At 49.8% G+C, this 27588-nt stretch overlaps 2 protein-coding genes across 4 annotated transcripts in view; both read left to right on the top strand.

Moving 5' to 3' along the window:
- The window catches only part of ZNF592 (zinc finger protein 592), a 51793-nt gene extending 40260 nt beyond the window's left edge, over nucleotides 1–11533 (top strand). For all 3 annotated transcript variants that reach the window (XM_018065992.1, XM_018065993.1, XM_005695002.3), the window contains 6 exons: nucleotides 4307–4483; nucleotides 4769–4928; nucleotides 5039–5326; nucleotides 5543–5655; nucleotides 6238–6373; nucleotides 7557–11533. In XM_018065992.1, coding sequence (XP_017921481.1) covers nucleotides 4307–4483; nucleotides 4769–4928; nucleotides 5039–5326; nucleotides 5543–5655; nucleotides 6238–6373; nucleotides 7557–8057 — 1375 coding nt within the window. In that variant the 3' untranslated portion in view covers nucleotides 8058–11533. The remainder of the gene's footprint in view (nucleotides 1–4306; nucleotides 4484–4768; nucleotides 4929–5038; nucleotides 5327–5542; nucleotides 5656–6237; nucleotides 6374–7556) is intronic.
- Nucleotides 8093–27588, top strand: part of ALPK3 (alpha kinase 3) — a 68266-nt gene continuing 48770 nt past the window's right edge. The window contains 4 exon segments of the mRNA XM_018065857.1: nucleotides 8093–8146; nucleotides 18827–19338; nucleotides 19340–19642; nucleotides 24531–24569. Of these exon segments, the coding sequence (XP_017921346.1) occupies nucleotides 8093–8146; nucleotides 18827–19338; nucleotides 19340–19642; nucleotides 24531–24569 (908 nt within the window).

The raw sequence follows: 27588 nt of genomic DNA on the forward strand, positions 1-27588 counted from the left end.
GCATGGCTGTGAGGATAGAGAGAAGGAAAGCCGGAAAGAGAGAAAGTAGAAGCGTTAGGCTTGAGGGTGGCTTATATGCCAGGGTGAGGGATGGGGAGTGGTTAGTGATCACTTCCCAGTTTCTCTCTTGGGATAACCACTTTCAAATGTAGACTAATTTCTTTTATGTGTTAGGGAGAATGGACATGCTAACATATTTGGAAGAAAGCAACCCAGAGATGGGGTTATACAGAGCCCTTGCCACCATGTTGCAAAGAGCATTGCTTGGCAGCATTGTCAGCTATGTTTTGCAGTATTCATAACACTTGAAAATACCTTTCTAATTTTGACTTAAGTGTATGCTGCTTATTTCAAGATCAAATTGAATCCAATAGCAATCAATACTTTAATTTTTGTACTTGAATTTTTAAAAAAATATATTGATTTATTTGGCTGCATTGTGGGTTTAGTTGCCCTGTAGCATGTGGGATCTTCCCCACCCAGGGATCAAACCCGTGTCCCCCTGCATTGGAAGGCAGATTCTTAACCACTGTACCACCAAGAAAGTCCCTGTATTTGAATCTTGAATCCAAGAAGTTTTCAGTAACGCAGATAGATTAATAGTATTTTTTGTACTTTAATTAAATATTTTACCTTCTTCTGTAAGAGTAAAAAAGCAATGTAATGTCTTAAAAATAGTTTATCAAGCCTTTTTGTAAGAGAGGTCAGACAAAAAGATGCAGCTAGGATTACCGAAGATACTGACATTAATGTTTTCAGTGATCTGTGGTTGAACGCAGAAGATGCACACTCACATAGTAGTCGTTGTACTTAAGATCTTCAGCTATTAGTGCATTTTTTGTAACAGCTTTTATTCAGATGTAATTCATGTACCATCCTATTCACCCATTTAAGGTGTCCTATTTGGTGGTTTTTACTATATTCACAAAGTTTTACAATCAGTCACAATGATCAGTTTTAGAGTATTTTCGTCACTCATAAAGAAAGAAACTCTATATTTGCAGCCCTTCCATCCCAAGCGGACCACAGCTTTCTGTCTCACAGATGTGCCTCCTTTGGATGTTTCATTTCGATGGGATCATAGAATATATAGTCTTAGCATAATAGCCTCAAGGTTCATCCATGCTATAACAAGCAATAGTTATTCACTCCTGTTTTGGGTTTTATGAATAATGCTGCTGATGAACATTCATGTACAAGTTATTATGTAACAATGTTTTCAGTCCTTTTGGATATATACCTGGGAGTAAAATAGCTGAATCAAATTGAGGAACTGCCACATTGTCTTTCAAAGTAGCTATACCACATTTATATTCCCACCAGGGGTGGACTGACTTTTGATTATAGTTACTGTGGGTGTAAAGTGATACCTCATTATGGTTTTGATTTGTATTTCCCTGGCAGATAATGATGTCAAGCATATCTTCATAAATTTATTGACCATTTGTATATATTCTTTGGAGAAATCTCTATGCAGATCCTTTGCCCATTTAAAAATTGTGTTGTCTTTTTGTTGTTGAACTGTAAGGGTTCTTTATATATTCATGTTGCAGATCTCTTGTCAGATATATGATTTGCAAGTATTTTCTCCCATTCTCTGGATGTTAATAATTTTTAGTACATGCTAAGAGCACCTGTGTTCCATTTCAATGCGCTCTACTACAGAATTTTATGTTAATGATACTTGCATCTATTTTGAAGTTGCATCTCTTGGCTGTGCTGGGTCTTCGTTGCTTTGCAGAGGCCTGCTCCCCTTTCGATGACCTCTCTTGCTGCAGAGCGCAGGCTCTAGGTGCCTGGGCTTCAGTAGCTGTGCACGGGCTTAGTTGCTCTGTGGCAGGTGGAATCTTCTCAGGCCAGAAACAGAACCCATGTCACCTACACTGGCAGACAGATTCTTACCCACTTCTTACAGGGAAGTCCCAACACTGTAATATTTTTAGGGTTTTATAAATTATTCTGCCCTTTGTTGATAATTTGGAGAGTGCCAATGATGTCATAAGGAAGCAAGTTATTAACAAAGCCACATATTTTACTGCTCTTTATCTTTGCTAAAGATTAAGCTCAGTCATGTCCAGCTCTTTGCAACCCCATGGACTGTAGAGTCCGTGGAATTCTCCAGGCCAGAATACTGGAGTACGTACGCTTTCCCTTCTCCAGGCGACCTTCCCAACCCAGGGATTGAAGCCAGGTCTCTTGCACTGCAGGCAGATTCTTTACCAGCTGAGCCACCAGGGAAGCCCTATCTTTTCTAAAGCTTTATATATTTGACAGCTGCTGCTGCTGCTGCTAAGTCGCTTCAGTCGTGTCCGACTCTGTGCGACCCCATAGACGGCAGCCCACCAGGCTCCCCCATCCCTGGGATTCTCCAGGCAAGAACACTGGAGTGGGTTGCCGTTTCCTTCTCCAATGCATGAAAGCATATGGTTCCATAATTGTCTGTTTTCTCTTAAAAAAACAGTTGGTAAAGAGTTGTGTCTTGGGGTTAGATTTCTTTTCTACACAGCTTTTCATTAGTTTGCAAACCCTGTTTGATTCATTCCTTCACTAGGCCATTTGGCCACGTTTTTTTACCCCTTATGTTCTTTCCATGAGGTTTCTTTCAAGAATGCCTGCTGGGTAATAGAATGGATTTTCACTTGTACTTATATTGCTCCTGTAGGAGTTTGGTCAAACTGCACAAATAAAACCACTTAGATTCTTCATACATGTCAGGTGTATTTGGCTACTTTGAATGAATTTGGTAATGTGTGGATTTTTTTCTCCCCTCATAAATTACTTGTGGTGTAGATATGCTTCTGTGTGCTAGGAGCTGGTCACTATTTTGTTTGGCAGGAGAGAAAAGAAAATATAATTTGAGTGTAAGTAATTTGTATGGAAGCTCTAACACATACACATTTAGTAATGAATGCTCGTTGGCCTTAGTTGCGAATAGGCTTTGGGTTCTTTGCACTTTTCCTCATTGCTGATTAAGTCTGTGAAAGGTGATTTTGTCTCCCCATCTCCCCCTGCCCTGCCCTAAACACACACAAAAGGATGAAAAACAAAAAGGATTGGTCAGGATTCTGTGATGAGTCATGTGGATTGCAAAAATGGGCTAATATATTGAAATGAATGCTAATATTTGGAGTCAAAGAATTCTTAAGTGAAAAAATGTCCTTTCTTTCAGTAAAGTGATACCCTCTCTTCTAGATTACTGGGATGCCAAGGTTACAGGAGCAAGCAATATTGCGACAAATGGAAAATGATAGTTGCCTCAAGAGCTGGGAGCAGGGAGGGTGTTCTCTCATGTAGGGAGACCTGTCTGTGTTTTCAGGCGAGAAGAAAGACTGAACACATGAGAGAGGCTAGGAACCCGAATAGATGCAGGTTAGCTTAGAGGAACGTCATTTTCTGATGTTGAAGAAAGGAAACACAGTATTTATAGAGAGATATTTTGAAGTTGAAAGAAGAGTTCCACATGACCTCAATTTCAGAGAAATGGTTTAAGACAATTCCTACATTATAAAAATGATAAAGTCACTAAACAAAACTCAGAAAGTACAAATCAGTAGGGGAAAAGAGAAATAAAAATGTTATCCATAGTCCCACCAAGGAGAACTTAGAACACTGACGAGCTGCAGAGTCCAGAACGGTATCAGACACATGTGCCTACTGAGAGCTTGAAGTACAGCCAGGGAAATGGGCCATTTTATTTTATTGGTTGAAATTTCAATAGTCACATGGACAGTGCCGTTTGAAACACTTCCATCATCACAGCAAGTTCCATAGTGCTGCTCTAGAGCACTTCTTGGGCTTTGAGGGCTGTTTGTTTTAATGTGGTTGTCACGGCGAGTGTAGCACCTCCTCAGTGTACATTTTATTAAGTGAACATCCCTGCCTATTCCGTGCTTGTGTGGGGAGGCACAGGCTTTCTGCAGTCTCCTTCTAAACTCGCCCTGGACTCCTGCAGTTGGATCACACTTAAATGGGTGCTATTAATGTCATTTTTGAACCATACCCCCCTTTCTTCACTCCCACCAGCTCCTCTTGGTTAGGCTCAATCAAGTTTTTGGCTTGCAGAAGAATATTCTCTGGCCTGTGAGGGGAGGGCTTTCTTTCCCCTTCTCGACCAGGAGGGTCTTGGTCTTGGGAGGCCCTGGGTAACTGCATTGTGCCTGGTGGCAGCAAGCACACTTCCAAAGCCAAATGCATAAGGAAAGGGTGGGTCCCTAGATGGCTTTCTTCCTGCCCTCCATCCCTCCTCTTCTAGCACCACTTCTTTGTCTGACGTACCTGTTCCCCCGGCCCCACCTCTGTCATCCAGGTGCATCCACTGTGGGGTTGTCCATTTGACCTTGGCCTTGCTGAAAAGCCACATCCAGGAGCGGCACTGCCAGGTTTTCCACAAATGTGCGTTCTGCCCCATGGCCTTCAAGACTGCCAGTAGCACCGCGGACCACAGCACCACCCAGCATCCCACCCAGCCCCACAGACCCTCCCAGTGAGTGTGGCTACGGGGCCTGCAGGCCTGTGGGAGTGGAACAGATTGGCCTGGGGCCCTGCGGGAGGTGTTGGATGGACTGGGAAGCCTGGGCTAGTGGTGGAGAGTGGCTAGAAGCCAGGAGTGCTTTGGAGGTGTCTGAGACTGGGGAGTGTCCACGTTGGCTCAGAGTATTGCTTTTCCCAACCTGAGTCTGCTTTGGAGAGCTCACATGTGGGGTGGAGGGGCCTGTGGTTCTGCCGGCTGGGCCTTGGTCACCTCACACCCTGGGGCTTGTCGTGGCAGGCTCATTTATAAGTGCTCCTGCGAAATGGTCTTCAACAAGAAGAGGCACATCCAGCAGCACTTCTACCAGAACGCCAGCACGGCGCAGGTGGGCGTCTTCAAGTGCCCCGAGTGCCCGCTGCTGTTCCTGCAGAAGCCGGAGCTGATGCAGCATGTCAAGGTGGGGCGCCTTGGGGAGGGGCCTGGGGAGACGGGCACATCCTCAGGCTGGGTGCCTGGCCCTGCGCCCCCCGCCCCCAACCAGTCAGTAATCGCTCCCTCTGTCCCCAGAGCACCCATGGTGTGCCCCGCAACGTGGACGAACTGTCCAGTCTCCAGTCCTCAGCAGACTCATCTTCAAGCCGCCCTGGCCCTCGAGTGCCTGCTGAGCCGCCAGCCCTCAGTGTGACTGCTCGGGGCAGTGCCCTGCCCTCCAGCCGCTGGGGCAGGCCTGAGGCCAACCGCAGGGCTGAGGCCAGGCCCCGGCTGAGGAACACAGGCTGGACCTGCCAGGAGTGCCAGGAGTGGGTTCCAGATCGGGAGAGCTATGTGTCCCACATGAAAAAGAGCCACGGTCGGGTAAGTGTGGCATGTGCAGGCCCGTCCGACTGTCCTGCAAGGTCAGAGCCCCCTCCATGGCATGACCCCCTGTGGTTCCTGGTGCCATGGGCATGGTGGGCAGCGCAGATCCTGAGTTCTCGGGGCATCCTCCTTTCTGTCTGCCTCCTCTGAGAAGAAAGATGCACCCAGAACTGTCTTAGGGTTCTGATGCCTTGCATCCTGTTGTCCCCACAGACGTTGAAACGGTACCCATGTCGGCAGTGTGAACAGTCCTTTCACACCCCCAACAGCCTGCGCAAACACATCCGCAACAACCATGACACAGTGAAGAAAGTCTACACTTGTGGGTGAGTCCCTGGAGGTGGGAGCCAGGAGGCCGAAACTCATCCAGACTGCCGCGGTACCCCGGGACTTTTCTCAGCTGTGAGATCAGGGCTCAGAGGCAAGAGACAAGCAAGATTCTGCTGGGAATTGCTGTGGCTAGGTCAGAAACTCCCTAAGCCCAGGCCGCCCTGCCCCACAGTGGTGGAGGGCCCTGAGGTTGGAGAGGAGTGGGTGCGATGTGAGCAGATGCTCTGTCAGCCATGAGACTTCAGCGCCATCTCTCTGAGCTTTCGGACAGAACAGGCTGCTCTGTCAGGCTGACCACTGGGCCTGCACTTGGGTCTCTGGACACTGACACCAGAGGGAGGAGAGTCAGGTCACAGCTTAGGGCCAGTACAGATACTCTGACTTCCTGTCATCTTCCGCCTTGGCTGGCTTGTACTGGCTGGATTTCCCAGTGCCACCCTGCCAGCCCGAGGACCACCCTGCCTGCCCCAGACTGTCTTCCCTGGAGCCAGAGGCAGCTTCACTTCAGCCTGCCTGCCTGGCCCCCTGGACCCTGGGGCCAACCATCTTACACGGCCGCTCTGGCTGTGCTTCTGCAGGTATTGCACAGAGGATAGCCCCAGCTTTCCTCGGCCCTCCCTCCTGGAGAGCCACATCAGCCTTATGCACGGTATCAGAAATCCTGATTTGAGCCAGACGTCCAAAGCCAGACCTTCGGGTGGACATTCCCCTCAGGTGAGTGCAGGGCCCCTGCCCGCCAGAGCAGCTTGTCCGGTGAGGCTGGAGCTGGAGGGGTGCTGGGTAGGTTACTGGAGCCCACATGTCCTTGTGGCTGGGGAGCAGCCAGCAGTGACAGCAACCTCCATGCTGGTCACTCTCCAGCCTCATGGGACCTGCCTGGAGACCACACACAAAGAAAGGGGCAGAGATCCACGAGGCAAGCCAGTGGCCTTTTCTTGTTGCCGTTTCCCTGTCACTGCGACCCCTCCCTTGGTGTGTCCTGTGCCCTGTGGACACTGGATTGCTTCCCACGTGCCTCCTGCCTCTGCCTCTCTGCGGTCCTAGGAGGTGGGGTGGGTAGGCCTGCCTGTTGGGAGAGGGTGCGATGCTTCACTGAGTCACACCCCCCATCCCCACCCCACCCCCCAGTTTCAGAGGAGCCAGACCCAGACTCCCACTGCCCCGGGCCCTCTGACCTCACCCCTGTTTCATGCCCTGTGCCCGTTTCTGGTCAGCTTCTGGGGCAGCCTCGTGTCCCTCTTCCCAGGGGGCTCCCCCGACTCCATGGTGAGGGCAGCTCCTCCTAGGGGCAGGCACGTCTGGGAAACCCAGAGAGCTGCCTGGCTTTTCAGAGAAGGGCCCTGGGCTGCAAAGGCCCTTTCACACACAGCAGGTAGGGTGTCAATTGATGTTTTGGCAACAACTGTCCATGATTGAGGTGCACACCTTCTCCTCTCTGCAGATGCATACACCCTTTGATCTAGCAGTTCCACTTCTGAGATTTATCTGTCAGATAGCTCTGGCCCAGGGGATAAAGAAATCTGTCACTATCTGTTGTTAAGTGAGAAAAAGCAGGGTGAAGAGAAGTGTGCGTGCAGTGCTGTCATCCTGTAAAAGCTGGTGGTCGTATTTCTGGGCGTGACTGGAGCATCTTTCGGCAGTGCCTCAGAACCCCAGCGTTGTCTGGGGAGCCAGGGAGGGGGGACTTCATCTCTTCTGTGCCCTTCCCACATCTTTGGAATGTTGTGGTACATGGATGTGTCCATTAAAACAAGCAAAAGCAGCAACCAAACCTAGACCAGAACTTAGGGCTGGGCTGAGCCCGGCCTGGGTGGTGAGTCTGCAAGTCCTCGGGCTGCGTTGCCCACGCTGGGGGCTCATGTCCTGGACTCCCAGGCTCATGTCATTTCTCCTTCAGGTGAACCATCTGAAAAGACCAGTCAGCGGAGTGGGGGCCGCTCCTGACACCAGCAATGGCACGCCAGTCTCTTCCACCAAAAGGCACAAGTCGCTTTTCCAGTGTGCGAAATGTAGCTTTGCCACGGACTCGGGGCTGGAGTTCCAGCGCCACATACCTCAGCACCAGAAGGACAGCTCCACAGCCCAGTGTCTCCTCTGTGGCCTGTGCTACACCTCTGCCGGCTCCCTCAGCCGCCACCTCTTCATCGTCCACAAGGTGAGAGACCAGGAGGAGGAAGAGGCGGAGGCGGCAGAGCCAGAGGAGGGCTCTGGGGAGGAGGTGCCCATGGAGACCAGGGAGAACGGACTGGAAGAAAGTGCCGAGGAGCCTCTGGTGGGCGACTCCGAGACGGGGAGATCACTGGGCCTGGCCCAGGATGAGGACGGGGCCCAAGACGCTCCCAGTCGACCACAGACCTCTCAGGACCGGGACAGCCACACACCGTCCCCGCATGTGTGACCGGAGGCCCTGCGGTGCGTGGTCGGGGTGGCGCCATGGCATCCTCCGCCTGCTGTGTGGACAGTGGGAAAGAACAGGCCCCGCCCGGCGTGAGTGTGTCTGGCTGTGTCCTGGAGCAGTGTCTGCCCTGAGCTGCGGGGGGCTGGGAGGCCCCCAGCCCTGGGAGATGCGGGGTCGCCCAGGACCCTCACAGCTCCGAATCTGCTTCTGTTATTTATGGCTTTGTGCTGCTTCTTGGTACCCCAACTCTCGTCTGTGTCCTTCCAACCCCGCCGCTGTCACCTCTGCTCAAGGCTCTTCGGCAGCCACGCTCTTCTGGGAGGTCCCCTTTCTCTGCCTTCAGCCCGGGCCTCCCTGCAGCAGCTCGCTTCACAATACCAGAGCCTGAGACAGGGGAGGAGGGTGCTGGCGCGGCCCCCCTCTCAGAGAGCTCACCCAGCCTGGCTTGCAGAGGGCTGTCGTAAACCATGCCCTTCCTCTGTCTTTGATTCCTTCCCCACAAACAGTCCTGAGGATTCATTGTCGCACGGGCATATCCTGTCTGTGTGGGCGGGAAAAGCTTCTGTTTGGGAGCCAGGCACAGAGAGGCAGGACCCCCCGCTGCCCCCACTGCCCCCTCAAAGGAGCTGTGCGTCCTTGTTCTGCTGCTGTTCTGCCTTTCCTGATGAGCGGGGTTCGAGGCACACAGACATGGGGATATTTGTACTCTTGCTCCTGTGCCATTAGAGAGGCTGCTGCCCCGGCAGCCAGCCCCTCCTCCTCTTGGCTACACTCATGTTGCTCAGACTATATTTCAAATAAAAGAAAACCTTCTTACCACGCAGGTAGGCTCTTGTATTCCTGTTCAGGTGAGCCTGGCCCTACCCTCCTCCTCCTCAGACTTCCCTCACTGGCCCATCTCTGAGAGAGAGTGGTGTTTGCTGATGTCCAAGAAGGAAGGTCCTCTTTAGCTTCTGCAGCTGTGGTTAGGAAACCAGGAGCTCAGAGTTTCTGAAGGGGTGAAGGGAGGGTCGTAATGCTGGTCAGGAGTCACCTCCAAGTCCCCCCTGCAACACTGAGCTAGTGGCATTGGCTTTTAGGGCCTACTGACATTTTGCTGGCCACCTCCATCTTTCCTACAAATGGTTCTCTTCTACTAAGAGAACCCTTTACTGGTGGGAGAGGGGAAGGGATAGAAGGGAGGAATTTTTGTTTTTTCTACACTGTTCAAGAGGCTGTGGTATTGTCACTGTTGCAGGGAGCTCAGATGTGGCAGAATGGGGGCTGGACATGGGAGGCTGGGCTGTCTTTTCACTGATGGCAGGGCTAGGACCTGGCCAGCACAAGGAGCTGGCCATGTGGAGGTGCCCTCTGACCTCTTCTCCGAGCGGCTGCTGCAGCCCTGCCTGGCTCGGATTTGGGGCTGGGCCTGGCAGGCTCTAGTGCAGCACCGGGAGGTGGGTACTGATGGCATTCTTAGTGTCAATCTTTCAAGGAGGGTATCGAATATCAATTATAAATTATTAAGTCAGATAAATATGCCTGACCTTTTCAGAATTGGGAAAAAAAAATTTCTTCCTCTCGCAAATGCCAAATTTCTAGTGGAAATGTTAAAGGCATTGGGAAAGGTTAATGCTTTTTCAGTTTCAGAGAAACAGTATTTTTCAGTGTTTCCCAGGCCTGCCAAGGCCACCATGTCCCTGCTTCCCAAGCAGGCAGTGAGGGCCAAGCAGGCCTGATTCCAGCTGCGTGCAGGGCCAGAGCCGGCCCCCACTCAGGTGTCAGCCCCTCCTGATTCCAGTCTCAGGACGCCCGTCCTGCACCTGGGGCTGTTCGCAGGAACACATTACAGAAGAGGTTGGAAAGATAGAAGTGTTGGAAATGGATGGCTGAGTCTCTTCCCGCTCAGAGACTGTTCTTGCTGGAGCCTGGGTAGAGGAGGCAGTGAAATCACAGGTTTGACTTGTCCTGACCTCAGCTCTGTCTCCTTCCTGGGGGTGGCGTGGAGTGGAAAGAATGTGGAGCCACTCACCAAGAAACCTTGGTCCCAGCTTCTACCCTCAACCAGCTCTTGACAAACCCCTTAACTTCACCAGACCTCTCCCTCAAGATAGGCCTGGTATTTCCCACCCGACTCGGTTCACAAGCTGCTGTGAGTTGATAAGCCAGGAAGCGTTTTCTAGGTTATGAAACACTGTCGATGTCTGGGATTCTTGACCTGACTTTAGGCTTGGAGGGGGCAGTGTACCTCGCCCGCCGTTCAGACTTAGATGCTGATGGTCAGTTCTCCACTGTTCAGTAATAGTGGTAATTAACAGCACTGTAAACCTGCTCGCGGGCCCAGCATCTTGCTAAAAACACTCTCCAGTGGTTCCCCCTTTGTCCTCAGCATTATCTCACAGTGATCCTCTCCATTTTACAGAGAAGGAAACCGAGGCTCAGAGAGCTTAAATAACTTGCTGCTCGACCTTGTAAGTCAAGCCCATCTGGTTCTAAAGTCCACTGTGTCAACTGCTGTGTTGCCTTAGTGACTCGGCTACTCTGGCTGGCGGCCAGCTTATCTCCGGTTTGCAGCCGTCCAAACACCTGCTTTCCTACCTCCCCTGCAGTTGGGATGCCCACTGAACACCAGGTTCTCTTTAGAGTCAGTCTGTGCCTCTTCATCCCAAGGAGGGCACATTTGCTTGGGGCATTCCATAGCACATGCAGTGTCCCTATGACCTCATTCTCATTGGGATTTACCTTGTCATTTGAAGATCACCATTTTAGGGGGCTCTTCCAGAAAAGGTGGCTCAACCCTCACAGGGATCATGGTTCCCTCAGGGTCCAGTATCTTTCGATCTTTTTTCAAAGGTGTCTTTAAAGAGTTCTGTTGCTGTCATTTGTTATCATCAGAAAATGCTTGCTGCTGGAGTGAATGCTGCCCAAGTTAAACAGATAAGATTCTCATCCATGTAGAAACTACAATTTAATACACTCTGAGGCCTGACCAATGACTAGTATTTATTTTCCAACTGCTTTATCGGTGAAATGATATGTCAAATTACTATAATCTGATTGGTATAGAGAGAGTTCTTCTTGTAACTTATGTAAACAGTCTGGCTTTTGAAAACAGCTGTGGTTCAGCAAATTCAACCCACTTTGCCTTCCATGAGGCTGAACACCCCACCCTACCCCTGCCTACCCTGGTCATCACTGTATATTCAGCTCTGGGTACACTTCCTTTTACTTGCTTTTAATTTTTTTCTTTTATATTTTTTGAAGAAAATTAACACACATACATGGTAAGACATCCAAACAATACAAAAGAGAATACAATGAAAAGTAAGCTGCTCATTGGAGGTCAGCCTTTGGTTCCACAGCCCCCTCTCCAGTATTAATCACTGTTTCTATATCTTATGTATCTTTCTGAGTAATTCTATGCATTTACAAGCTTTTTAAAATATGTGTATTTATATATCTATTTTTTAATACAAATGATAGCATTCTCTACACAAGTGTTCTGAAGCTTGCTTTTTTTTTTCATTTATATCATGGAAATTGTTCCAGATTCATCCAGTGGGGTCAGTCTAATTCTTTGAAAGCTCCTAGGACGGTTCCTTGTATGCAGTGCTGGTTTAAAGAGTGTTTGAGTGAATTAGTGCATGCCTATGTGGAAGAATCTGATTCATTTGGTAGCTGTCAATTCACAGTTCTCTCAGGGCCTGATATGAGACAGAATCTTCTAGATTCTGGAACATTTCTCCCTGTCTTTTTTAGGGGATCCAGGTCCAAAGCCTGACCTTTTCCACCAACAGCTGCCACAGCAGTCTTAAGAGACTGGGAGCCTTCAGTCCCTCTGAAGGAAAGAGCAGACTAAGACTCAAGTCCCAGTGTAGGTGGGTTTTTTTTGAGATGTCTATTTCAAATGCCTTTTTCTCAGGGGACTTCCCTAGTGATCCAGTGGTTAGGGCTCTGTTGCTTCCACTGCAGGGGGCATGGGTCCAATCCCTGGTTGGGGAACTAAGACCCCATAAACCCTGTGGCGTGGCCAAAATAAAATAAAAAAGGCTTTTTCTTATTGGGAAATGATATAGCATTACTAGAAAAAATAAAAACCATGCATATTTATAATCTGTCTTTGTAGTTGTTTTCTTTTTTGCATATCATTTTCCAATCTTTATGCATTTCATAGCTGAGTTTATGATATAATTATGGTAATAACAGTGGTTAACATCAAACTACATGACAGACATCACTCTAACATTCATTCTCCTATTTAGCCTATTTAACAGTCTTGTGAGATAGTGTTATTCCTTTTGGAGGGGAGTGGTTGACCCTGAGGTCATGGAATTAGTAAGGGGCAGAGCTGAGATTCACTAGGTGTGACTAGTGCTGCACTGCCTCTGATTTTGTACCCTACTTTTTTCTACTTAATGTTATATCTGGACATTTTCCATGTTTCTACATAACCTTGAGAATAAACTCACTGGCAATGTGATAGAATGAAGAAATCCAGTAACTAGAAGTCAAGAGACCTAGGTTCCAATCTGAATTCTACAGCTTATTTGATCTCTCTTTTCTTGCCCTCAGTTTGGGCATCTGTCAAATTGGGAGATGGGGAGTTTTAAATTCCTGGGGATCTAGAATTGAACCTGGTTAGATTTTTATCTCCTTGATCCTGTATGTGCTGTGCTTAGTTGCTCAGTTGTGTCCAACTCTTTGTGACCCCATGGACTGTAGCCCGCTAGGCTCCTCTGTCCATGGGATTTCCCAGGCAAGAATACTGGAGTGGGTTGCCATTTCTCACTCCAGGGAATCTTCCTGACCTAGGAATTGAACCTGCATCTTCTGTGTCTCCTGCATTGGCGGGTGAGTTCTTTACCATTTGAGCCACCAGGAAAGTCCCTAAGAAGCCCAGAAGATTTTGTCTTCTTGATCCTGTATGTGTTTATATAGAGGGGACTTAACTAAAGGCAAGACCTCTTGTTGAATTTCTTCTTTTGTTTAATTGTTTTATTTATTTACTTTTGGCCTAGATATATACAAAAATGAAAGACCCCTCCCACTGACCCCCACAAGGTAATATTACTTTTATTTGCATTTATTTATATTTCAATTTGCATCAGATTTCTGCTTTTTCAGTTAGAATTCTAGTTTTTTTGAGGAAATGTTTCTTTTGGTATTTGTCAAGCCTTTCCAAGTCTGAGCTGCTTACTTGGTAATTCTAAAGCATCTTCACATCCTTCTGTTACCCAGGTAGCTATTCATTAGAGACCTAGGGCCAAATGAATTCTTGAGCTAGTTCATCATGTCATGTGTTTGCCTTTTAGCATGCTCCTATTTTTTAAAATAATATTTACTACCCTTGCAAATTCAAAATAGCTTTTAGTGCTTCAATACTGAAAACTCAACAAGTGTGTAGGTAATGGATCGTATGGAAAATGTGGCAAAACAATATGATGAACCCATTTAAGTCAATTCTAACTGGGAAAAGCCTCCACCATAGTGTTCACGTGACAGTGGGCCAGTTGCACCATCTTGTTTCGTGGGTAGGCATGTGTTATTTATAGATAGATACAGATTAAACGGCTCAATCATAAAGGATCTGCCTGCCAATGCAGGAGACATAAGGGATGCAGCTTCCATCCCTGGGTCGGGAAGATCTCCTGGAGGAGGAAATGGCAACCCATTTCAGATTCTTGCCTGGGAAATCCCATGGACGAACCTGGCAGGCTGTAGTCCATGGGGTCACAGTCGGGCATGACGACTGAGCAACTGAGCTCTCAGATATAGACTAAAATCTATTAGATTTTACTTCTAAAACTTAATCCTATAGTCTTTGCCTCTATTTTCTGTGAAAATGAGAAAGTTGATTATGTCTTTGATGTTTCAAGTGAGTTATTAAGCTGCTCTTTGCTATTTTAAACCGGGAAGCTCCACTCTTTCTAGACTTCCCCTTTCAGTTATAGCCTAGGGCACACTCTGTACAATTCTATCTTCCTCTGGGGTTTCCTCTTCCTTTGACCAAGTTGCCTGAAATTTTGCCCCAAGACCTATCGTGCAGGTAGACAGGGCTGCATATTTTTGGTATCTGAGGAGGAAGATGAGTTCTGCTTCCTAAGAAGCTCTTTACCTAAGAAGGAGGTGTCCCATTTCTATCCTGGAGGTCTGGGTCTGCGGAGGGTTTTGAATATGATTTTTCAATGGGGAAAAGAAGATGAGGTGAGGGGGATAGGGAGGTGATGGTGAGGAAAGGCACAGACAGTTGTGAAGGAGCAGGCAGGAGAGTTTGAACAGGCAGAGAGTTTAGAACCTGGAACACTTGACTTTTAGGGCAGGTGATGCTGGTAGAGGTGGGGTTAGAGAGTAGGGGTGGCTGATTAGGAGAAAGTGGGGCAGGTGCTAACAAGCTCAAAAGTGGAGGCAGTGGCTTAGTTGGTCAATGACGTACCTTGGGTTGAACAGAAATTGCAGCAGCTGTTGCCAGGAGGTATTAACATGTTTTAAAGAATGAGAAGAAGTAGCTGTAGTGGAAAAGGAGGGCTGACTGAGATATAGAAGATCCCTTAGGGAAAAAAGACTTGAAGGAAAAGGACCAGTTCACTCTGCAAGAAGACCTGAAGAGGCCTGGGCTTGGATGGTGTCTTTCCAAGTTCGTGGACCTTGTGTCCTGGGCCTGACCCACTAATCGCTGCCCCCGACCACAGAGGCACCCTGTCATGTAATGGTAACTGTATTCTGGAAAGGACCTGCATCTGAGGCAGAAACTCCTGGCCCCTCTAATCGGATGTTGAATCAGAATAAGTGGATTGGGGAGGGCACCTGGCCAACACAGCTCTGCACTTGAATCCCAAATTCCCTTTCCAATCAAACCAGAATTAGGAGTGGCTTCTTGTTGTCAGTGATCCTTTAATTGGTGTCCACTTACCCCAGCACAGCTGTGGCCACATCTCCATCCCTGGAGTGCCAGAGTGGCCAGCTCATCCCAGAGCAGCAGGGCTAGTCTCCACCCTCAGAATTAGGGACTCAGCTGCCTTGAACATGGGCCTATGGAGCTCTTGGAAGGAGGTCAAATAAAAAGTCCAGAGCACCACAGATTGGCTGGCAGGAAGGGCAGCTTGATTGCAGCAGAAGCCAGAAGTTTCCCAGAAGAAGGCAGGGTCAGCAGAAATCTAGGGCTTTTGTTGAGCTCAGGGCTGAGAACTTTAAAATGCGTGGAATCAAGGGAATGAAAAATAAGAAACTGGAGGTGGTGGGGGTGGGTTCAGATAGACATATATTTGATTAACTTACAATGATACTAATGTTTTGCACTGAGATGGGTTGCACGTCTAGGGAGCTTTGAAAATGCCTGGGAAGTTTGCTACAGGTCTGGGAAGCTAATGATACTTCATAAGGTAGGTGTCCCTTGGACTGCAAGGAGATCAAAGCAGTCAATCCTAAAGGAAATCAACTCTGAATATTCACTGGAAGGACTCATATTGAAGCTCCAATACTTTGGCCACCTGATGCGAAGAACCAACTCATTGGAAGAGACCCTGAAGCTGGGAAAGATTGATGGCAGAAGGGGACAACAGAGAATGAGATGGTTGGATGGCATCACTGACTCAATGGACTTGAGGTTGAGCAAACTGAGGGAGATAGTAAAGGACAGGGAAGCCTGGCTGCAGTCCTTGGGGCCGCAAAGAGTCAGACACCACTTAGTGCCCAAACAACTACAAGGATAATAATTAATAGTAGCCCAAGATTTTCCTACCACAGGCACCCAGTTTACTTGGGGGCCCCAGAAAGTTCAAAACAATTGGGAGAGTGGATCCTGGCACCAGTACCAGCTCCTACCACACTTCATCAGTGCCTGTATTTAATAGCAAACACTGACTGCCTTGTATCATGGTTATTTCCAAACACAGAGCCACAGCATGTGCTCTTCTGCGCAATCCTCTGTCAGAGGATTGATGGCGATTCTATTTTAATTTTCTGTCTTTCTTTCAGGCTTGAGAAATTCTCAAGGATAGAGACTATAACACTCTCAATACCTGCCATAATGCCTGGCATGTTGTAGTCAGCTGTGACTTAATAAATCCTTATTGGATCAACAGCTATAACCTTCAGGATCATAAAGGATCATGACCTCACTCCTTTTAACAAAGGAGAGAGATAAAGTTCAGAAATGGTGAGCCACCTTCCCAAGGACACACAACACTCAGTGGAAAGGCCGAACTATAACCCGAGTCTTTGGACTTTTGGCCTAGTTCTTGTTAAACACCAATTTATATATCCTCTTTCTCCTGCTAGACTATAAATCCAGGAAAGAGAGTGTGCCTTTTCCATCTCTCCATCCTTGAATGCCTTGACCTTCCTTACTCAGCTGTGCCCTGATCATCATTAAATTGGCAGATAGCAAGAAGCTGAGAAGAGCAGATTGTACACTGGATGGCAGGAGCAGAATTCAGAAAGACTCAGGTAAGAAGGAAAGGGAATGTGAGATTAGGAAGGCGAGATTTAACAACAACAACAACAAAAGTGGAAGTTGACACTTAGGATAAAAAAAGACTTTACAAGTAGGTAAAGTAGGAGTGGACTTAGATGAACAGAGGTTTGTGTTGAAAATTTACAGGCTTTGAAATAATTTGGAATAATTTGATTGCCAAAAAAGTTGTTGCTAATTGTGTGACGCCTAGACCCAGAAAGGTGCTAATTCAGTTGTGGGCTGCTCTGGTTTGACCTCTGTGGGGATGTGTGTGTGTAACATTTTCAAAAGGAAAGGGATAAACTGGAGAGTCACTGGGGTAACTAGTGGCACCATATTCCATTGTCGGAAGAGAAATGGCCTGAAAGGTAAGTCCAGGTTCCTCACTGGACTAGGCAAGGCCTTTACAATGAGGGTTGCTGCCTAAATCACTTCTCTATTTTTTCAGTTTTTTAAAATGTGTATTTATTTTTTTGCCACACCACAAGGCATACAGAACTTCCCTGCCCAGGGATTGAACCCATGACCCCTGCACTGGAATCATAAATTTGTAACCACTGTAACCCCTGGACCACCAGGGATGTCCCCACCTCTCTATTTGCCCAAATCCTTTACACTTAAGTGATGTGAATACTGAGCTGTTTCATACCTCCTTATCTGAGTGCATACTAGTCTCTCCATCTAGGTTCTTTACCACTAGTGCCATCTGGGAAGCCCCATTGGTACTCTAAACTTAAACAAATGAACCAAAACTCCAAGCAGACTTTCAAATATGTGAAGGACTGTCCTGGAGACAACTGAAGAGACTTTAATATGCCCACCTCCAGGAAACCAGAAACACGTATATGTGGGTGTGTGTGGGCAAATTTGGCAAGTTCAGGCTCATTAGAAGAAAAGTCTTCAGTATTGGCTAAGACTCTTAGACTTCACTAATAGAAGCCTAACTTGAATCAGCTTGAGCAAAGTGAGAGTATTTTTGGATACAGTTTCCAGGAAATGGGTGAACTGCCAACCTGCAGGAAGGCACAGATAAAGCTGGGTCTCAGGAACACTTGCAACAAGGCACCTGGAAGCCAGCAGGACTCTGCGCCCCTTGCCTTTGCTTCTCTCTGTGTCAGCTTCCTTCTTCCTCACTGCAGACTGGCTTCTCCACACAGCAAGAAACATCTCTACTAAAGGCTGGGACCTTGCAGCTTACAGCTAACCACCACGGAGGTCCAGGTTTTCTTTCCCAATTCCAGTTGAAAACATTTTGGTAAAGAACCTTGGTTGGCACAGCTTGGGTCTGATGCTTACTTCTGTGGTCAGGGAGATACGTGCATGCTCAGTCTCTACGCCCACTGTATTTCAGTCCTAAGTCATGTCTGATTCTTTGAGACCCCATGGATTGCAGCACGCTTGACTTCCCTGTCCACTCCTAGAGTTTGCTCAAATTCACATCCACTGAGTCAGTGATGCCATCCAACCATCTCATCCTCTGTCACCCCCTTCTCCTCTTGCCCTCAATCTTTCCCAGCATCAGGGCCCCTGGGTACCATGAATAGACTGGCTTGACTCTGAGGGAGGTTTCAGGGAGTTGGGGAGGGAGCGTGTAGGATCAAAACAGTTGCCACTGGAAGCACACAGTGAAAGAGCCATTTCCAAAAGGAGTAAGGATGTGAGTGCAGCTTATAGAACAAAGGGTTCTACTCCTTTGTTCAATTTTCTAGGCTATAACCATCCAGCTCAGGTACTTCCTGGATGCTTTCAATGGGGTAGGAGAAGAAAGGATGGGTAAACAGGGCTTCCTGATGGTTCAAATGGTAAAGAATTTGCCTGCAATGCAGGAGACCCAGGTCTGATCCCTGGGGTGGGAAGAGCCCTTGAGGGAGGGGTATTCTCCATGGCAGTATTCTTGCCTGGAGAATCCCTTGGACCCAGGAGCCTGGTGGGCTACAGTTGAGTAGCCCATGGGGTCACAGAGTCAGACACGACTGAGTGACTTAACAAACACACACAGACTGTGATCATTTCCACTTTTACAACCAGAATTAGACAGTACTTAGGATTTTGATCTAAGAAGGTGTCGAGTGATTATATTGTTTTTCTGGGCATTAGGACTCAGCCCACTTCCCTTTGGAGTGCTGGGAAATGGAGGCTGAACAGGGTAGAGAAGGAGGTTCAGTAATTCTAGAGATGTTTACTGAACCCCTAATCCACCCTAGATAATGGAGAGGTACGTTCTGAGGAGCTCTGGCCTCCTCGGAACTGAGGTTACTTACGTAGGTACGTGGGTGTGGGTCTACGTGTTGGGCCAACAGCCACTGGCAAGGCCAGGGTCAGTTAGGGCTGCCGCCAGGAAGAGGGACGGGTCTGGGCTCCCGCTGGATTCAGTCCAGGTTCCGAGCCTCCCTCCCCTCCCCGTCACTGTCTCTTCCGGCCCCCACCCCGGCCATCTTTGGTCTTTCAGGGTTTTGCCCCTACACCCGACGGAGCTCCTCTGGTCTTTCCGCACCTTCCACTAGCCAAAGGCCGCAGAGCCCGACCTTCCACATCTGCAAAACGGGGGGGCGAGTGGGGAAGGAAGGCTGGCGGGAAGCCTGGGTCCCAGAGACCCGGTGAGGAAGGTGAGGGGCATACGCTCCGTCTGGTTCTAGAACCGCACCCCGCCCCCTTTCCGCTCTTGCTCCCCGAGGCCTCTCTGACCCCTGACCCCGACGCCCGGGGTGGCTGCGGGCGCCAAGAGGGCGCTCCACACACGTCGGGCGGTCGGCTGAGGGAAGGAGCCGACGCCCCCGAGTGGGCCCCTCAGGCTGGGCCCCTCGCGGCCCGGCGCCCTCCCGCGCCTCGGAGGCCGCGGTGGCCGGCCCGGGCCGGGGGAGGGACAGCAGCAGGTGATGACGGCCGGGCCCGGGGCTATAAATAGGGGCGCGCGTCAGCCGCGGGCGAGAGAGGCGGCCGGCGGCGCGGGCCTGACGGGCAGGGGCCGGGAGCGCGGGCAGGGGCCGGAGACGGGCAGGGCCGGCAGCAGCATGGGGTCGCGGAGGGCCCCCGGCCGCGGCTGGGGCTCGGGCGGACGGTCTGAGGCGGGGGGCGACGGCGAGGACGACGGGCCCGTGTGGATCCCCAGCCCCGCCAGCCGCAGCTACCTGCTCAGTGTGCGGCCCGAGACCAGGTGAGTCGCACCCTGGGGGCCGGGCCGGCGGCCCGTCGGGCTGGCGGGCGAGCGGAGGCCGCCAGCGAGGCCTCAGGAGGGGCCCCGCCCGGCCTGTGGAGATCATGGTGCCGCCGGGCCGGCCCTGAGGGCCCTTCAGGGTCCCCCTGGCCTCTGCCGGCTCCGTGGGCCTCAGGCCTCAGGCCATGCGAGGCCCTGGGGACGAGGAAGGCCTACTTTGGGGTGATTTCCCAGGGTCCCGAGTGGCTCCTTATCTCCCCACCTCACTCCCGCCCCTCCTTACCCTCGCCCCACGCTCAACTACTCCCTGGCCTCGGATTCCACAGTGGAGATAAGGAAAGCCAGACCAGACGGGCTGACATTCCTGCTGGCTTGGGGGGAGGGGGTGGCGGGGGATGCCAGAGGCACTGCCCTGAGGGGATCTGCTTAGTTCAGGAGTCACTGGGAAGAAATAAACGGTGCAAAGAAGGTGCTTCCTCTGTGCCCTGGTCTTTCCTGGGATCTTGGTGGGGGCTGGTGTGGTGAAGGGGTGGCCTGAAATGCTGGTCAGTCTGCCTGAGGATTCAGAGCTCCATGTCTGAGGCTGCCAGTTGCCCTGCCCAGTTTGGGGGGATGGGTGCCATCCCCAGGATGCCAAGGGAAGGAGCCCGAATGATCCTCTTCCAAGAGCTGAAGAGGTATGGTTGCTTTGTTTTAGGAGCTAGGCTACCCACAGGTGGAAAGACTGGCAAGACAATAGATTGGCATTTTGGCCCTCGGGGGCTTCCCTGGTGGCTCAGACCGGAAAGCATCTGCCTGCAATGCTGGAGACAGGGGTTCTATCCCTGGGTTGGGAAGATCTTCTGGAGTAGGAAATGGCAACCTACTCCAATATTCTTGCCTGGAAAATCCTGGAAAGAGGAGCCTGGCGGGCTACATAGGGTCGCAAAGAGTCGGACTTTACTGAGCTAGTCTCTTGGCCCTCAAAGGCACACAGACACACAGAGATATGTGCATTACCATGAAGATGGACACTTCCTGTCTCCTCTGGGCAGCTTAGTTTCCCTCCAACTGTGGAGTCTATTCCAGAGGGAATTGTGATGGATGGCTAGTGGGTGAGTGGTTGTGTCGCTGCCCCAGAACTTGGCTAATCATAGGTTATATACAGAAAACAGCCCCTCCTCTGAGAAGCTGCCTGGGGACCTCTTGTCCTCCATTCTTAAAATGGCACAAAACAGACATCAAGGACATTCAGGAAAAGTCCCAGGCACTTCCTCGTGGATTGGCTGAGTTCTGTTGACCTTGGAGTTGGAAAAGTTCAAATGTAACCAGAACCGGTTTCTGCATAAAACTCGTCAAATGGTGTCACATGTCTGGGGCAGGGCGGAGGGCTGATGTTAGTGACTGAGTCAGACTCGCCAAGGCCCCTGGCTGCCAAGAAAGCATGCCCCTTCCTCCAACCACTGGATCTATGGAAAAACTGGAATGAAATGTGTGTATTTATCCAGTCCGTGGTGAAGCTGACTGCCCTGTGGGAGCCTCAACAATTGTCTCACACTTGTAACCGAGATTGTGTCTGGGCTTTGCCTCCTCCTCCTGTGTCTGGCCTTTGTCTGTACCAGTGGTACAGCAGAAGAGGGATGCAGGGCCCTTCTCGGAGACAACATTGGGGTGGCTTGCAAACCAGACATAACTGGGAGGTCAGGGGAATGGGACTGTTAGGAAAACGGGTGAGCAGTTAAATGGTAGATACAATTACACATCTGATGAGCAGTGTGTCAGCCTGAGAACTGCAGGTGGGTTAGAAGTGTCTGGTTTAGGTCCCTTTGGGCCTAAGTGAGAATGGTCTTAAATGGAGATTCTTTTCATCAAGTCCTTGGAGAGGCAGGGCTGGGACATTGGGAGAGAGGGTTTTCTAGCCCAAGACTGTGGCCTGTGGGCTTGCCCCTTCCAGGTAGCCACAGACCAGCAAGGTCCTGAGGCACCAGGAAGGCCAGGTTTCTCTCACCTCTGGAAAAGCCTCTGGCCAAGGAGGGGAGACTATGACAGTGAATGGGGCTGTTGGGGACTTGAGGTGGGGCAGGGGCCAGTTCATAGTTCTCTGTCAAGACCTGACTCTTGTGTTAGAGCAGGTAACCATACAGCCTTCTGTCTCTCAGAGCAATCTGAATGCTTGTGGGGGTGGGAAGAGGGGCCAAGAGATGAAGAAAGAGGGTCCCTTGAGGGCTTTGTCAGCTAACTCTGGCTCCTGAGCCCTGACTCTCCCAGAATTCTGACTGAGAGGCAAATTCTAGCCCACTCACTCCTGACTTCAACCTTTCCTGGGTCTACTTCCATACATATCTATCATGGAGCTTGTGAGTCATCATTCTGTGAGCCTTGGGAGGGTGGGCTGCCCTTGTGAGCTGATGGACAGCTGCACTGGGAGCCAGGTACCAGAAGCTATGGCCCAAGTTTAGAACTTGTCTTCCTGTGCATTCCTTTCCTTTCTCCAACCCTGGGGGGATTTCCAATCCATAGTTAGCTCAGGAGTGAGAGGTCCAACATGCACGTAACCCCCCCAAACTGTTGCCCCAACTTCCTATAGATCCAACCTCACTTTTATGGGAAGATGGAGCCTGGATGAGCTAGAAAAGGTTAAGGAACCACAGTCAGGTGTTTGCAGTTATAACTGGATTTTGAGGGACATTGAGACATTCCAGAAATCTGCCTCATTTCTTGGACGCCCTGGCCCAAGTGGGCCCAGAGGAGCAGTAGAGCCGGTGATATTTGCTGTAGTTTTGTGGTATCTCTTCTGTTCAGCTTGGGTAAAGGAGATTATCTAGGGCTTTTAGGAAAACTGAGGCATCAGGCCAGGACTTTCTGAAGGCCTTTTGTGTCCAAAATATATGAAAGCCAGGAGGAATGGGAGGGCCCAGCTTCCAGGAACAGTCCTGGTTCCTGCCACCGACCCCGCGCACCCCCCACCCCTCCCAGGCCTACTTTTCTCCTTTATGAAGAGACTTCTCCTTTATGAAGAGACTTTTCCTTTATGGGCCCCGAATTTCTATTCTATAAAATGAAAGTATCACTAAGAACGTTTTTAGGCCTATTTATCCATCACTGAGCTTCCCTAGTGGCTCAATGGTAGAGAATCCACCTGCCAATGCAAGAGATGCAGGTTCCATCCCTGGATTGGGAAGTTCCCCTGGAGTAGGAAATGGCAACCCATTCCAGTATTGTTGCCTGGGAAATCCTATGGGTAGAAGTACCTGGTAGGCTATAGTCCATGAGGTTGCAAAAGTCGGACGTGACTGAGCGACTAAACAACAACATGCCAACATTTGATGCCTCTGATTCAGATCCTCTCACAGTCAGTAATTGGGGAGTTCCTGGGTAAGAGCCCTGAGTCAACCTCTGGCCCAGCCAGCAGGTCGCAGGCACCTTTTGAAGACAAGGTGCCTTCACTGCCTGGGACTCCTCCTGACATGGCTGATTAACTAAGGGTGAGGCCCGGAGAAAGCAGGATGAGGCCGGGGAACTGTAGCCCTGGAGAGAGCCAGGGAGGGGTCACTGTCACAGCTCAGTCCCTTGCCTACTTGCAAGTGGAAGCTGTTATTTCCTGTGAATTAGAGAGCTGATTCTCCCCGTCCCCTTCCCAGGAAAGAGATCCAGACCCAGCAAAGGAGAAATCTCTCCATTCTAAGGAGAAAGGCAAAGGAAGTCCATCATAAGGAAAGGATGGAGTTGGCCAGTGCCTTGAAACCATGGGAGGTCTGCCCTCAGGGCCTCCAGAGGATTTTTAAAGCTCTGAATAAAGGCAGCTGCATTCTGGAGCAGCAGCTTCTCTGGGGGTAGGGCTCTTTGGGTCTGAAGGATGTACTTCCCTAGTGGTATCCATAAATCCAGGCACACAGAAGTGGAAGCCATGTTTGGGGGCAGAATGTGAATTTGTTTTTTTTTTGTTGGTTTGTTATACAGATACAGGCTGTCAGTGGTTAGAGATGCAGACTGACAGTTCTGTTGAGCAGATGGGCTGTTGATAATGAAGGGAGAGCTGTTCTCACTGTGGGGCCAGCTGAAGGGAGTGAGTATAGTTGGGAGGCGTGGGGGCCTGAGATCTCCCAGAGAACTGTGTCCCTAGACCCCTCTGGAGATACTTGTGTTGGAAGGAATGGAGGCAGAGGTGAAAGTTGACTCATACCCACTGGATCTCCACTGAGGGGCAGCTCTGTGTGATCCTCACCCTGCAGTGGCCTACCCAGCCTCACAGCTGGTTTTCGGCTCTCAGCTGTCCTGGGGCAGGAGGGGTGATCAGCGTCATGGGCCTTGTGCTGGTCTGACCCAACTGGGTGCCTCCTGGCTCCTGCTGAATTAACCGCTTTGTTTTCCTTCTCTTCTTGACTCTCCCAGCTGGTTTGCCTTGCGTGGCCTCTTTAACCGTACTTTAACATATTAATGGGTGTTCTCCAAGCCACCTGTCTCCTTCCCAGCCTCTGAGGGGATTTCCAGGAACTGGGGGCTCTTCTCCCCCAAAAGGCCAAGGGTTGAAGCAGGAGTTGCCCGGCTCCCCCACCCCCCCAAGCTGGTGTGCTGCAGAGGCGGGGAGATGTCCCAGGCAGCTATGAGTGACTCAAGGACCCAGGACACACCTTTCTTAAAGCTCAGCCCCGAGGGGCCTCCCTCCTGCCTAACCATTTCCCTGGACCCTGCTACACTTAACAAGTTCTTGGTTTCAGATACATGGGTGTCCGGTGGTGAGGCCGCTTGCTAACTGGAGCCGGCCAAGTAAGACAGCTGGTCCCTTTTAATAGAAAGGCCCTTGGGCCCCAGATGGTGGCCGATTAATACTTTGCCTACTGTTGTTGATTTCACCTCCTCCTGTCTTTGCTTTTTTGGCCTAATGATTCCATTTGCTGTTTTTGCTTAGCTTATCAAGCAACCGGTTGTCTCACCCCAGCTCTGGAAGGTAAACGCACTATTGCATTACATTTCTCTGACTGCATTTTTTTTTTCTTGGGTCTGGGCACCGAGGGGGCTCTGGGTGACTGCTTGTGCACTAATAACCAAGCTGCATGGGGTGAGAGGAGCGGAGAGGGTGGTTGGGGAGGGTGTGAGCGGGCACTCAGTGAGCATGGATCTCACGAAGGCCAGAGTTGATGCTTGCATGGACCATTTGAAGGGGGTGCCGGGACCCAGAGATAGGCAGGGGTTCCCAAGATGCCTGCAACTCTATCTCTGTGCCCCTGGGATAGGCACCATGGGACCAGAGCCGAGAGCCTCCAGTCACATGACCTGTTTCCCCCTCAGCCTAGGTTTTCATGGTTTTTGTAACCACATATCTAGGTTTGACAGCTTATTGTCTGTCTTCTAACCGTGACTACTTCCTTAAAAAAAATTTTTTTTCCTCAGTCCCTTAAGTTCTCCTTCTGTTATCTCCTCTGAATTTCCCTCTCTTTTGATTTCTCTCCACCCCTGCAGACTGTGAACTCTGTGAGATCAGGGCTATCATGTGAGTGTCTTTCTGTGTTAACTTGTTCTCTGAATCCTCTTCAGAGACAGAGCAGGGCCCCAGCAGGCCCGCAGTCAGAGTTTGCCTGTTGAACGACTATCCTCTTACCTCCTTAACTGGAGACAGCTCTCCACCCCTGGCTGAACTGACAATTGTGATCAAAATGGGAACGTTTCCTGGCTATTTTTCACCACTTGGGCCTCCTCCCAGACTCTGGTAGATCTAGGGAAGAGTTGACCATAGTTTCTTCACACAGAGAAAGATTTTTGCATAGCTAACTGGTTTCTGAATAGCTAATAACGTCTACAGGGATGGTCAGTAGCTACTATGTACGTTTCCTGTGATGGGGTGGATACTGAAGGGACAGAAGACCAGGGTATCCAGCTCACTCAAAGCGGAGTGTGTTAAGTGCTAAAAGAGAGTTTAGAAGTTTATTTAAAGCAAGGTAAATACCAAACCTTTGGGCAGGATTAGGTTCCTTTGAAGATGTTGAAAACCAGTGATGATTCTGGAGTTCTGTAGAGACACATGATTAGGCTGTGATATCCTTATGAATTCATGGAGTTGGAAGGACTTGGAGGTGTCAGGGTAGGACTAGACCACTTCCAGGTGGGTGGACTTCCTGGCTTCCCAGGAGACTGGAAGCAGCAGACTTGGAATTCATCTCACGTCTGAGTGGTTTGGAAAATAGGAGCAGAAAGCTGGTGACAGTTTATTAGAATATAATAGTATATGCAGTGACTCTGTCCCCACCAAATGCACCCTGGATCCACTTTCCTAGAGGGTGTTTTCCTAGCTATACTTTTCAGCAGTTACTTAGGATTTTCCATTATAAGAATGTTATAATACAGTTAGGACCTAGTCTGGAAATTTGAAAAGATAAGCATTCTTTCTTATAAAACAAAAATAATGGGATAACTACCTTGTTAAATATCTAGCATGAGCACTTGTCTCTGCAAATTTTCCTGAAGCCTGATTTCCCTGTTTTCCTCACTTACCCAGTTGCTTATTTTCTTAGACTTGTCCAAGCAGCTTCATCCCTAAGAGCCTAGGCTGAGTATGAGAGCCAGGTTCATATTCATGAGTAGGTTAGGATTCAAATTAGGTAGGGAGGACATAATTAGGGATGTTTTGAATTAGTTGCAAAATCATAGAAGTCCAATGACTTTTGGCAGGGCAGTTTCCTCTAGAAACTGCTGGTTGGGAGTTGGTATTCCCCGAAGTCAGGAATTGCTGGCAGTATGAGAGCAGTGAGAAATGTTTTCAGATGTTCTAACTCCCAAGTGTCAGAGCGTTGACTGTCTAGATCCTGAAGGACCCTCTATTTTTGAGTGGATTAAAAGAGAAAGGAAAGGACAGTAGTTTCTTCCAACAGTAAGCTACAAGAAGACAGTTCTTACAACTGGCTAATAAGTTACTTAGGTTCCAGGTGGGAGCGTGGCAGGGAGTGTTCTGGCAGCCTTCACCGCAGTCCCTAGTTGGGATCCTCTTTCTGGGTGGTCTTTCTGGGGGAGGACTCCTGTCAGCTCCCCAGAAGCCCAGGCATCTGCGATCCTGTGCAGAGACGGCTGGACCCCTCTCAGTCCAGAAGTCTTACTTGATTCCAGGCCTTCTTCCTGGGATGCAAGCTTTCTCCTCAAACTCAAGTCCGGAATGACATCCACAGAGATGGTCAGCTGAATGGGGATGTCCTCCTAACAAAGTAGGGCTGTAGCTCCTGTCTGCTTGTGTTCCCACAGACTCTTACCTGCCCCTGTGGAGAGGTCACAGGCAGACACACACTGCCCATGGGCAACTGCCCCTTCTTCCAAGGCACAGAGCAAAGCAGCACTGATCTGTCTGCCCCCCAACAGTTCTTCCTGCTCCTCCTCATGTCATCCCTCACAGTCCTCCCTGCTGCTCAGCAGAGGGTGTGTGGGTTGGGGGCGGGAAGAGGAGGGCTGGGCACAGCTTGTGCACCGCACAACCTGGCTATGTGGTTACACGTCACGCCTAGGGATGCATTGTGTCTCTGCTGGCCCATGGAGGGTTTGGCATGGTGGTTTGCTGCGTGTGGGCAGGTAGGAGAGGACTGTCAATGCTGAGCAGTGCTGGTGAGTCTGTGATCAACTCAGTGAGCCCACAAATGCCTCTGAGTTCTGGGAGATGGACTTTCACAAGGGAACCAAAAGCCCTGACTCTTGCATGGGTGGATCTGTTTGTGATTGGCAGTCTTGCTGGTAGGTCCTGGAGCTGCCAGTATTCACTTGAACATGTGGTACCCACCGGGGAGCAAGGGAGCCATGGCTGGCTTTCCACTGGAGGTCCATAGCCCTGTGTAGGGTCAGGATTCATTTGAATCTTTTCTGATACTCCTAGGAACTAGAGGCTACCATTGGGTCTAGACCCCTGGCATTGACCAGCTTGTTCTTGGTCTGCTATGGGTCTGTCCTCACAAAGGCAGGGGCTTTTCTTCTGACCCCTGAGCTCTTGGGAC

Source organism: Capra hircus, chromosome 21 (assembly GCF_001704415.2).
Source record: "Capra hircus breed San Clemente chromosome 21, ASM170441v1, whole genome shotgun sequence".
NCBI lineage: Eukaryota > Metazoa > Chordata > Mammalia > Artiodactyla > Bovidae > Capra > Capra hircus.